The following is a 13,298-nucleotide window of genomic DNA, read 5'->3' as shown; positions in this document are numbered from 1 at the left end:
ACATGCAGGCGATGGTGATCCATTTTAACACTAAATCGTCCTCCTTCGATTTCATATACTGCGCCATTCTTTTGGCACTATTTTTTCTCTTGACAAATCCAGTATCACTACGCCTGCAGCAGCCCAGTTTCTCCGGTAAGCCGACCTAGTAGCCATTATGGTTTGCCATATTCTACGTTCAGAAGCGGACAGAACTCCGACCACGGGACTCGGTGAGTGAGCTATTAGCTTTGCATACACTACACTACTAGCAAGTATTTCATACAACTTAGTGTCCAAAAATCTGAACTGTCACTTTAAGCTTTGTCGGAGCTCCTTTCAGCTGCAGCTTTGAAAGGTCTTACAGAATGACGCATCATCTCTGACTCATACACTTCTCTTTCTCTGCCTGTTTTTCAGATGGTTATAAATTCACTCAATAATGGATAACTGCTTTTATTCATCTAATGGACGAGGCTAAAGCTCATGCTAATACACAAAGGACTTTACTAATGGGTGAAGGCTAAACGCTAACCGTAACAATGCTAATATGTGCAAGGTGCAATACTGACTGAGGCCAGGTAGCAACAGAAACAGACAATGCTAATGATGATTTGATGCTAACATGCAGCTAAAGGACAGAGGGTCACTCATGGTGGTCCAGTTAGCATAAAGCTGCACTGGCTCAATTGTATAATGTGCATTAAGGAGACCACTGACCGCAGACTGACCTCCACCTGATGAAGACTAAATGAGGGGCAGAGAGCGACACTGGATGTAAGGTTAGAGTTCAACTGTTACGTACGGAATTACATGTGGACCTGCACTTTCCTGGATGAGTGTGTGTATGCATCCAGGTGTGTGAGTGTGTGTGTGTTCTGGACGGTGTCTGTAATCCCAGGTGGGCTGTAGGGGAGGAGCAGAACAACAAAAAGGGAAGCAGTGCCAGGAAAGGAGAGAAGGAAGACACTCTCCCTTTCATCTCTCTTTCATGCATCCGTTTCAAGTCGAGGAGAGAGAGAGAGAGAGAGAGAGAGAGAGAGAGAGAGAGTGTGCTCTACTCCTCTCTCTCTCTGTGTCCCGCTCTCAGATGCCTTTTGATGCCTTTCAAGTCGACCAAATGTGCTTTCAGGCTGCCATGCACTCTAACAGAAAGGTCTGCGTGTGTGTCTGACTTTGTATGTGTGTGTGTGTGCAGCGTGTGGGGTTTGGCATGGCGCCTAATTACTTTAAAGTCACAGACAGGTAGGCGGAAGGTGTACAGTATGTGTGTGTGTGTCTTTGTCTGAAAAATAAGAGCTTTGAACTGATTTGTTCTCTTGCAGCCTGTTCCCGGGTTTTATGGGAGTTGTGAGCTGCCCACGACACCTAAAGGCGTCATTGGCGTTTTGCCACCTTGAGACAGAGAGACCGAACGTCTGAGGCAAGACTCAAACTGTGGACAGACCACCGCCAAAGCAGTTATGTAAGGACCGAAGGATATTAGTGGAAGGCCTTCCTGTCTGTGCTCTCCTCGTAGCACGAGTCGAGGTTTCACAAGCTAATGCTAGCGAGCTAGCGTGCACAAGAATGGCAGAGATGATCTGCGCTCTTTCGTAGACTCGTCCTGCAGGAGTGGGACCAGGTATCTTTGGGGGTTATCTTTAACATTTCTCCAGTTGGACCTTTTAAAGATCACTCAATGACCTAATAAAGTTTAATGTAAAAAAGTTACACCTTACTGGAAGAGATTTCAGACCAAATTTACAGTCAGTAGAAGCGTGCTATGATGATTCATGTGATGCGGTACACTAATGAGTCTCTCAGTCCTCTCAGCTGAAGAGTCCTCGATCAATTCCAACAGAGTGAAAGTACAGTTTCACTACAGGGTTTAATGAACACGACCACATTTATTTGCAAAGGCTTCACGGCTTAACCAGTTCCCTCCGTTTCCTTTTACTCTCTGTGTCTGACGGGAGGAGGAGTGGAAGCTGCGGGACAAGTCTGGACATGATGCTCCCACCTGCCCCTCCCCTCCTCGCCCCGTCTCCCTCCGTCCCTCCTTCCTCCTCTTGTTTTAAGTGCAAACCACAGACTTGTTCTGGAGGTTTCCATGACAAACAAAAGTAATTAGGGATCATTTTCTTTGAGTTTCATGTCTGAAGGAAAGGTAACAGTGATGTAATGGAGTGTGTATTCACTGTTTGTGTGTGTGTAAGAGAGAGACATGGAAATCTTTCCTTCTGTATAAAGCTGCAGGGATCATTCAGCAGACTTTAAATAAGCCTCAAATAATGACACATTAAATGATAGTTACGTTGGGTTTAAATGGGAATTAAAGTGACCAACTGATCCTGTTATTAGCCACTTTAATACAGTCATGGTGGTTGCTTGTGCAAATGTAGGTTTGGGGATGAGGAACTGATATCAGGAGAGAAAGAGTCACATTTGTGCATCCCAAGTTTGATCACATTTTCTCTAACCTTTAAAAGATCTGCAGCACTTCCAACAGAAGAGTTTAGTTAATGCACTGATAATCAACAGACAGATACATGCAGAAACTAAAGGAAACATAAGTGAACCCTCGGGCCCGATGGATGAGGCATTGTCCTCCTGCAGAGAGCGCTCCCATCAGGATAGGCACGCTTCATTACAGGATTAAGAAGGTCACTCAGAACTACTTTGTAGTGATTTGCAGTGAGTTATCTTTCAGAGGGGACAAATGGGACCAAATAATGCAGCAGGACAGATTCTAAAATGTGAAGATTGTCTGTGTTTCATATCATTCCAAAGTCACAGGCATTTGTTTGTGTTGCTGTTGGTGATCAGAAGAAAAAACATAAATGAGATCTGTGACCTGTTGCACAAGCTGTCTTTGTTTCACAATGTAGAAAAGAAATATCTCAACTAATCAGATGAAAACAAAATGATAAATTAAGTAAGTAGAGCCCATCAAAGGGAATCTATCCACCCCAGTTTAGCAAAGACAAACTGCCAGAAAACACAGATTTGTCCTCAATGTTTGACAGGAGACTGGCGTGTGTGTGTCTGCAAGTGTGTGTCTTCTTATTTGACCTCAGAAGAAACAAACCAGGTTAGTAAGTTATTGAAGTGAAAAAAAACAAAACAATCCAAGTATGGAGCGGTGAACTTTTGGGTTGAGTAAGAAAATAAATAAATAATAATGAGTCCACAGGCACCGTCCCCAAGTACATCTTGACTTTCTAACCCATCATGAACACATTCGTCTGGTGTTAAGCCATTCTGTCATGTTGGCACACCTCCAGTTAATTGCTGAGGGAACGGCCAGCTGGTAACTGATGATGACTACCACAAACGAGAGACTTTGATCTTATAGCAGCAGGGACAGCAGGTAAAGCAGAGAAAGATAGTGAGGGGTCAAAAAAAATCCACACAGCAAATCATCCAGTAACATTTGGAACAGCCATGTTGCATCCTTGCAACTACGCTGATTCTGCAGACTAAGAGCCAGCTGCACTAGAAATGTTATGTGCATATAACAGATGAGTCTGATGCTGTGAGGGAAGACAGTGTGACAGACAGTGAGCAGATATCAGTGTCAGGCTCTGGTCAGGATATAGTGGCAGGCTGGGAGCAGTGTTGTACTGCTGGAGTGATTTTGAACACAAAGAAGGGAAAGCGAGAAGATGATGGTAGAGTACGAAGACTTTGCGCTCCTACCTTTCTTGACTTTCTTTGATGGCTGTTTCTTCTTGATGAACTTGGTCGCCTCCTGTGGAAGCTCCTCCCCGTCACCAGCCAGCTCTGCGATGGGCTCCACACCTCCTAAGAGACAGGCAGAAGGAACACAGACAAATGTTACATGAGTGCTATTTAAATAAATCTTTTAACAATGCTTCAGAATTATAGTTCCACAAAAGTCCTCTCAGAGGAAGCTTCATTTAAGGAGAAATACTTGTATGCTTGGTAAGGGGCCGTCTTGAGGAAGTCAACATTTTTCATCCAACAAGTTTTCCAGATTTGAATGAACAAGCTCGCAGTGCCAAAGACTGATGTTGCATTCGCATGGAAGATAGTAGATGGTTAATACAGAAGACCTGCAACCATAACAGTCGATGAAATAACCCTCCAAAGTTCAATCATTTAAATCACTTTAAGCTGTTTGCTTTTTGTGTGACAGAATTTACAACGTGATGTTTCAGCAGACAAACACCAACGGGATAACCCAGGTGCAGTTATGCTTCATGTTGATTTTCTGGAGGGAATCTGACATTAAATTTAAGTTTGCGAAAAGAAAAGTGCTTCCACAAACATAACTGAAATAATGACTTAAAATAATGGACAGAAAATACTTATTGTATGTTTTTATTCAATAGCAACATACTGTCCTGCAGGTTTTGCATATATATAAAATAACCCGCAGAAAAACAAGCTAAGCTAATATTAGCTGCCGCTCGGCTTGCAGCCCCTCCTAACGTCCTAACGTCCTGTCTGCTGACGAGCATCTGTAAAAAACTGACTTTCTTTTTGTGAAACTACTTTTGTGTATTTGCACAATATTAATTACTTTTACCTAAAAAAACAACACAGTTTAAAAATTGTGTGTTAATAAAAGTATGAACCGTGTGGTTTCTTCAGGTTACTCCTCAAACTAGCAGCATTATCAAAATATCAATGTAGTATTAAAACGTTTCCCAGACGAAGACATGCAACTCGATATAATAGTGTTGAACATGTGGTTTTCAGAGTGTGTGTGTGTGTGCGTGAGTGTGTGTGCGTGTGTGTGTGTGTGTGTGTGTGTGTGTGAGTGTGTGTGTGAGTGTGTGTGGAGTTGCACGTGTGAGGGTGTGATTGCGTCTGTGTGTGACGAAATCCCTGCTAGAATCCCATGGATCAGTCTGGATTTAGGGAGCTCCTGAGGCCGATGAATTGGACGCCTTGTCTCCCCTGCGTCCCACCTCTCTGTCTCCTCCTCATCCCCCCTTTCCTCATTCCTCTCCTCCCTCCATCTGTCTCCTCTTCCTCGTTTTCTTCTCCTCTCCGTCTGCATCCCCCCCTCCTCCCTTTTCCCTCCTCATCCTTTTTTCTGTCTTGCTTCCTTGCCGATTCCTCCTCCGCTCCTCCTTCTCATTCTTCCATCCATCTTTCCCTCCTTTGCCCCTCCTTTCGCCTCCTCCCCGTCTCCTAATTTCCTCTCCTCCCCGAGGATTGTGTTCACTTTCACGGCACTTTCACCGAACATGCACGACACACATCGTGCCTTTGTGTTGTGCGTATGTACGGGACAGAGTGCGCGTGTGAGTGTGTGTCTGCCATCATGTCTACCTTAAGGTGTCTGAGAATGTGTGTGTGTCTCCATCTCCCCCACTGCGTCTGTGAGTGCAAGTGTGTGTGTGTGTGTGTGCGCAGATTACCCTAAGCCCTCTCTAATATTTATCCTGGCCTTTTCTAAAGCCAATCTTGTTCTCTTTGGTGAGAGCACAGCCTGTGGCTTCACACACACACACACACACACACACACACACACACACACACACACACACACACACACACACACACACACACACACACACACACACACACACACACAGTTGTTTGAAATGGGATATGCCTCGCTCTTAATTGGGCAGGTGTTTTTCTAAGGCGAGTTGGTTTTTTCAACGCTGTCTTACAATTTCACGGGGAATGTGTGGGTCTGTGTGTGTGTGTGTGTGTGTGTGTGTGTGTGTGTGTGTGTGTGTATTTTAACCTCAGTCTTACATCAACATCAGGTAAGGAAATAGCCCACCTCTGGAGCGACTTACTCTCTCTCCACACACACAGAGCGTCTCTTACCGCTGACCTCTCTCACATTCCTCCTCTCTCTGCGTCTCTCTCTGTAAATAGTCGGCGTAGAGCCGCCTGGTCAGAGTTGCGGTGTGTATCTGTGTTCCTCTCGGTCGTGGTCGGGTCTATATTTGTCACATCGGTCGGGTTATCAGTTTTAGACGACCCTGAGGGTTAGGCTTGTTACTCCGCACCACACTGCACTTAAAGAACCCCAAATGTTCCTCCTGTCTTCCAACTTAATCTGCACTCCCTTCAGCTGTGCTCTGTTAGAACTCGTTCTCTTGAGGCGACGGCCGACATCTCAAGAGGTATAGCAGAAGAAATACAGGATCACGGATATTCAGCCCAAGACTTCCTGTTTCCTGTTCTGGCTATTGCTTCCAGTCTGAGTAGCAACTTTAGACATGGAAATGGAGTTGACAAGTTTGTTATGAGCATATATATATATATATATATTCCAATATTTAATTATTGACATGAATAAAAAGTTCTGCAGCAAACAGGCTGCATTTCAGCAGATGCTTTCTGCATCTTCTGCTCTCCAAGGATGGCGTTCCTGCATACAACCAAAGCCCCAGTAAACGTGACACTTCCAAGTACACTTCCAAACCAAAAATCTAGTCAGAATCAGAATCAGACTAATGGGCAGAGCATGTGTGGGCTCTCTATGTACAGACACAATAAAGCAATAAGGCAATAAGACAGGAGTGCAGTTAGTCCCTCGCCTACGAGTTCTGCTTTCCTATGCAGACAGGAAGCTTTGTTGTCACAACACAGGCATGCAAGACTACAACACGACAGAATTAAGAGTTTACTTGATATTACAGTCAGAAAGGAGCCATAATAAAACCACCAAACACAATAGGTTCTTGGAGCACAGAGCCAATGCATCCATGCACACCACCATCTTGGACACATGCACCAATTCTCTGTTTATAGGTTTGAAAACCCGCCAAACAGGGCGCTGGTTCAGCTCAGTGGTTTAATCCCACGTCCCATACAGAGGCTACAGTCCTCGATGTGGCGGCCCGGGTTCGACTCCCACTCTTGGCCCTTTGTCGCATGTCGTCCCCACTCTCTCTTCCCCTGTTTCCGACACTATCCAGTGTCCTCTCCCTCATATGAAGACATTAAAGGCAAAAAAAAATTGCCCAAAATGGCCAAAAAGGCGTCAAACTCTCGAAAAGTCTTACACCAACGTTACGCTTGTGGAAATCTGTAGTTTAGAAGTTACAGGAGCAGCAAAACTAGCTTTAACAATAGAAAAAAAAGACATTATATTGTTTGATTCATTTTGAATTAATTTCAAATTTCCAAAGTAACTCCAGTTTCTGTAAGAGAAGAAGAAGAAGAATGTATGAACTGATATGGAGGAAATCCTTTTAATGACCTAGTCTGCAGCTTTTGGAACAATTCAGTTCAGTTTGGACACAACAAGGACTATTCCTGATTTTACAAGAACTACTACTAGATCACTTTTGTTCTTACTACAAGCAGCACCAAGACAATCATTTCGACTGACAGCGATGCAATTGGGCTTCTCGTTGTGCTTAGATATCATTTATTGGGTGCAAAAGTGTTTTAAAGTCCAATGTAGTGAAAGTATGTACCAAAATACTGGTTGTCAACTTCAGGCCATGTTGGAGAGAACTACAAAAGATGTATCATGGGACAGATTTAGGGGGGTGTATTTGCAGTCATAGATGTTTCTTCTGTGAGTTACTTTAGAGAGATTTCAGGGTGAGTTTTAGAGGATCAGAGGACACCTGCAGACGTTAGTGACACAGTTCTGATCTTTGTTTGTTTCAGTTTTCAGAGGACATTTTTAGCAGAAAGTCTGAGGTACGTCAGAGGTTGTTTGAACAGCTTGGTGCAGTTTTGATGCAGTTTAGATAAAGCTGGGGACAGTCTGGGACAGCTGGAACCAGTGTATAACAATTTAAGACATTGTGGACATATGTGGGGAGATTTGTAAACAGATGAGGATGGTTTGGATACGTCCATGACAATTAGGGGACGGCGTGTGACAGTTTAAGACATTGTGGGACAATGTGGGATCGTCTGGGCCGAGCTGTGACAGTTCGGGGTCTCTTTGGGCCTGTTTTGGAACATTTCTGGACAGCTTGGTTGAGGGGTGAAGCTGCTTCCAATAGACAGCTCTGTGTTGGTCTGCAGTGAGGAGGCACCCGCGCATTCCTGCTTTATTCTGAGCTGTGGTTCCAACACGGGGGTGACACTGTGCTGCTGCGGTTTGCAGCAATTTGGCTGTGGGCTTTACGCTATTTCAATCGCCCCTCGACATACACATCCTCGTACGCACACACACATGCACAGCACACTGGAGCCACAAATTTGCACACACACGCACATGCTTTTGAAAACACACATCAAACACCAGGAAGTGTGTATGAATCAGACACCTGATCTCTTGTGTGCAGCTTTCACAGCCTCCACCTGCAAACTGCTTTCAGTACATACAGAGACAATACTAATGACCATAAATAGATCTTTGTATTATCAGTAATGTGAATAAAAGATGATTTGAAGATGACTCCGAGTCTGAGCTTAAACATCAGTTTGTAGAGAAAAGAAAGAAACCGTCCTGAGCTGCAAAATTACAACCCTGCGATGTTTGAGATTTATTGAACGATGAACCTCAGGTAATGACGGATTCTTTCCTCAAATAGCGCTCTGCTGTTTTATATTTAGCGTCCTGCAGGAGAACTCTTCAATTAGGAAACACCACAGAGACAGAACAAAGACAGCTGGTCAGGATTACACACAAGACACGACCTACACTTACACATACTACATGCATTTTCCTTCTGCTCCGTGTCCCCTAAACGTATACACATAAATACATGTGTACGCACACGCGCGCACACACACACAGCCCATCTTCTCCCCTCTCTTTAGGTCTAAAATAGACGCAGGCCCCAAACCACAGCTACCAGTGGAACACTGTGAAAATAACTGCAGCACACACATGTGCACTACAGCGGTGTGTGGATTAGAGGATCTGTGTGTGTGTGTGTGTGTGTGTGTGTGTGTGTGTGTGTGTGTGTCTGCATGCTTCAATTGGTCTGTGAACATACGCAAACTCTTTAAAGTTCATTCGTACAAAGGAAGAGAAAAGAAGAAACTCGAGATGACAGCAGGGCGGCCCTCTTCAGAGTCATCAGTTGCATTTTGTCAGTTGAATCTCTGCACTTTAGTTTCTGCACAGAGCAAAGCAGGAGGAACAGCATGGCAGGCCTCCAAATGACCCCTCAGTGTTCAGCGTTATGTTTTAACCTGAGGCTGACTGATCGGCAAAGGTGAATTATTGGCAGAAGTTTCCTGCTCGCAAAAACAACCAGAAGTTGGGATCAAAACACATTTGTTTCAGTGTTAGTGTGTCTGTTGCTCTTTGTTGATGCTTTAGCGGCTGCAAGCTGAGCTGCTGCTGAGGCTGCTTTCACACCTACAGTCAGTTTGTTTGATCTGAATCAAAGACCAAACTCTTGCAGTGTTGCATTTTGCCTTAAGTCTGGTTTGTGCTCAAACGGCAGCTTTACCAGCAGACGAAATGTTTTGATGAGCGAGGAAACTGCTCTCTGATTGGTCAGAATTTCCACATGTGAAAACTTCCTGAAATAAACAAAGAGGGGGAAGAAGAAGAGAGAGAATCGCCGACTTTAATGTTCATGTTCGATCAGCTCCATTCTCCTTTAGTTTTCACTGAACAGTTTGAACACCTCTGTGTTCTGTGAAACTGCTTCGTCAGCCCAGATTTCTATCAGAGCTTCTCCTCGTTGCTCCCCTCCTCTGGCCTCTGCTCATCCTGCTGCCTGGCTGTGTAAGTCTGATTATGTTCTCACCTGAATCGGACCGTGGTTCATTTGGAAACAAACCGAGTCCCGTCTTTTCTGGCGGAGCACGGTCCGATGGTTTGGTCTGTATCAGAGTTTGAATGCGTGTTCTCACCTTTACAAACGAACCGGACTTACTGAGTAAAGTCATAAAGTCCGGACCGAAGCTGTCAGGTCTGAATGCACTTACTTTAGCTCACTAGTGACTAAATTTCTTTATCCTGTTCAATAATATAGTTGAAAGCCAGGGTGATGTGACTTGAATAATTAGGAAAGAAGTCCAGTCATAGTCCAGGTAAAATGTCCAGTCATGTGGTCGACAGCCGGCATGCATCGTACAGGTTAAACACGAGCCTCCTATAGGCTGATATATGCTGCTGAACTGACAGAGAGGAATAAATATAGCTTTATATTTTAGTCCTACTGACGAACCTCTGCAGCCCGAGATCAAAAAAGGGATTCAAAACATGAGAAAAGAGCGGAGCAAATGACGCAGCATTGAAAAGGGAAGATGAGAAGAAGCATTAAAAACAGACAGGAGCAATAAACGAGAGAAACAGCAGACGAGGAAGTGATCAAAGACAGAAACCTGTTACAAGAGATTTATATCAGGTTACACACACAGAGGAGGAAACAGCAGAGAGGACAGAGAGCAGGGACAGCATGAAAGAAGAGTTTATCTCTCTGCAGCAAAATAACGTATTAAACAGATAAAGTGTGTGTGTGTGTGTCTGTGTGTCTGTGTGTGTGTGTGTGTGTGTGTGTGTGTGTGTGTGTGTGTGTGTGTGTGTGTGTGTGGGGGGGGGGGGGGTGGAAGGACACTTTAATATACAAACCTCCCTGAGGTCAGTTCAAAGCTATGCTGACAGCACGCTGACTAATGAACCATGTGATAAACACTCTTGATTTCACCAGGTGTGTGTGTGTGTGTGTGAGAGTGTGTGTGTGTGTGTGTACAGAGTGCAGCTGTTGAAGCCAGTTGGTCTGAATGATGTCATCCGGGTGGGAGAGAGGGTCAGGTGATGTGCGTGTAACCTGGATTCGATTACCTCTTAACAATAACACTGATGCATCATGTTAGTGTTCAAGCTTTTATCTTACACTGTAAAAACTAACAGTTAATAAAAGAAGTAACTAAACTCAATCCTCAAAGAAATCATCCCACTGCATCAGCAGCAACTCAACAAGACTAAGTAAGAACCTACCACATCAGGTCAATGTGCGCTTTGTGGGCAGTGTGTTACAAGGACTGTCCTTATGAGCCCGATGACATCGTGTCTGAAAGCAGGTGCGCTGCGGACGTAGGTGAGGACAGCGGGCGAGCTGCGGAGGAGCAGCCCCGCCTACTCCCCGAACAAAGTATCCAGAGCCGTATAGACAGAGAGTCGCGTCAGTGGAGGTCCAATATGCTCCATGATCCGCCATTGTAATGTCGCAACTCTCTCTCTGTACGGCTGTGAAAGTACCGTCTGTCAGTCAGTCAGTCAGTCAGTCGGTCAGTCAGTGATTCAGTCACATACAGACCCGCGTGTTGGGCTGACCCCGGCGCTCAGCCAAAAATGTTACAGCTGTGGTAGCTAGCTGTAGCTGGTAGCCTACGGTAACTCTGATTGTTGTAAGGGTGGCTGCTATGGCGATCATTATGGTGCATGTCTGTTGAAAAAATAACCATAACATTGTACATAAAAATATTAATATAAATATAAATATTAGCAGTAATTAAATCCAATGTAATGAGGTGTGTCTTATTTGTCCAAGTGAGTGTTAACATCTGACATTGATTTGAAGACACTGGGGCACATGACACGGAAGCTATTGGAAAAAAACTACAAATGTTTCTATAAATAGATGAAAAAGTTGAGATAAACTTCAAAGTTCATCTTATTTATTTGATAAGTTCAAAATACTCATTTTAAGTTCAACACACTGAATGGAATGGGTCCTGTTAACTTCATTTGTTAAAGTTACCTTAACAGTGAATAAAAGAGTTGGTTTCTTCAAATGGATTGAGTTGAACTAACGCATCAGGTTTTACAGTGAACTTTCACATCCTTAAAAACGTACAGCTTACTCAAATAACGCACGTTCACTCTAAACACATAAGTTCCTTTACTGACTTTTCCCGGTTTCCTCGGTTTCCTCAGTAAATTTAACTTAATGAGTTTACAGTGTGATGCCTGAGAGCGCAGCCCGGCGCAGCAGAGAGCAGAGGTGCAGACAGCTCCTCTCCACATTCAGACGCATAAAAAAAGCAAACAGCACATCTGAGAAACTTCATGGGCGTGTTTACGCTTCAATATCATCAGCGCACTTTGCTTTGTGACGCAGACCATGAGACGGGGCAGAGAGCGGGGGCAAATGATGGGCAATCTATGGAGCTATCAGCGGCCGCTATTCATTCTTAGTGAATTCCCCCCTCAGTGTGTTATATCCAGAGGACTCTCACAGACACACACACACACACACACACACACACACACACACACACACACACACACACACACTGTGTACCGATGAAGCAGGGCTTGTGGTGTGGTGTCCCAGTGTGTGTGTACGTTGTGTGTGTGTGTGTGTGTGTGTGTGTGTCTGTGGTCTCGGAGGGAAACGATTGCCGCCGGTGTTGTTGGAAACGTAAACAAGAGTGTGTGTTTACGGCTGAGTGAAAAAGCAACTACTGCAACAGCTAACAAACGACTGTTTACTACAGCGCTGTGTGTGTGTGTGTGTGTGTGTGTATGTGTGTGTGTGAATTTTGGCAGCAGACCAAAGGAGAAAGTGGAGACCACATGACATGGAAACATAAACAAAAACACACTTTCTCCTTCTCAAAATCACACACACACACACACACACACACACACACACACACACACACACACACAATTAATAGATTGAGTTCTGCTCCACTGAACGTTGTGAATGACTGTAATCACTATAATGACTTTTAAACAGGCCTTTAAAGTTTTATTGACATCCTCCACCTTTCTCTCTCTCTCTCTCTCTCTCTCTCTCTCTCTCTCTCACACACACACACACACACACACACACACACACACAGAGACACATACACACACAAACACAATTCACACTATTATGTCAGAAGGTTTACCTATAAAACTCTCGTCTTATTATAAACTAGAAGCCTGTTTGTTGATGTTTGAATCAACAGCTTTCTCATCGATGTATTTTCTTTGATTACCTTTCAGGTGAAATTAAGAGTTGGGATTTTCTCCTTCTCAAGTTGGTCTGAAAAGCACAAATAATGTGATGTAAACAGATATTTCTCTAACCCGAAGGTGCTCAGATTATTTGAAATAAAGAAAAGCTAGCTCCATGATTGACGTGTCTGTGTCAGCCTGAAAACAAATACCCAGGTACGAACTGCACGGGACAAAATCGTCTCTGTTTATAGGGAGCAGGGCACCAACAAGCTGCTCCACAGAGAGCTCCAGTATCTAACAAGAATAAAGATGCAGATAGTTCATACAGAGGTCACAGAAAAACTCATGTCTCCACTGATGAGCTCTGATGTTACATACACAGTGTTGCAACAGAGTGTGCAACGTTAAAATGGGACAGGAAATATACTCTGGCAGCTCTTAGTATACCTGGGAGGCTCCCATAAGCTAAGTCTGTGTGGGGATCACTCACACACATTTAGCTCTGCACTTCAATCAC

General features: G+C 44.2%; 1 protein-coding gene across 1 annotated transcript in view; it reads right to left on the bottom strand.

Annotated features, from left to right (window-relative positions):
• Window positions 1–13,298, bottom strand: part of bbs9 (Bardet-Biedl syndrome 9) — a 181,695-nt gene that overhangs the window by 52,780 nt on the left and 115,617 nt on the right. Inside the window, exon 21 of the mRNA XM_069655775.1 lies at window positions 3,661–3,765. Coding sequence (XP_069511876.1) covers window positions 3,661–3,765 — 105 coding nt within the window. The remainder of the gene's footprint in view (window positions 1–3,660; window positions 3,766–13,298) is intronic.

Source organism: Semicossyphus pulcher, unplaced genomic scaffold (assembly GCF_022749685.1).
Source record: "Semicossyphus pulcher isolate SPU_LCO1_2020_fin unplaced genomic scaffold, fSemPul1.0.p SCAF_9, whole genome shotgun sequence".
In the NCBI taxonomy this organism is placed as follows: Eukaryota; Metazoa; Chordata; class Actinopteri; order Labriformes; family Labridae; genus Semicossyphus; species Semicossyphus pulcher.
Note: the sequence above shows the minus strand (reverse complement) of the source record. Positions and strands in the feature narration are given on the sequence as shown.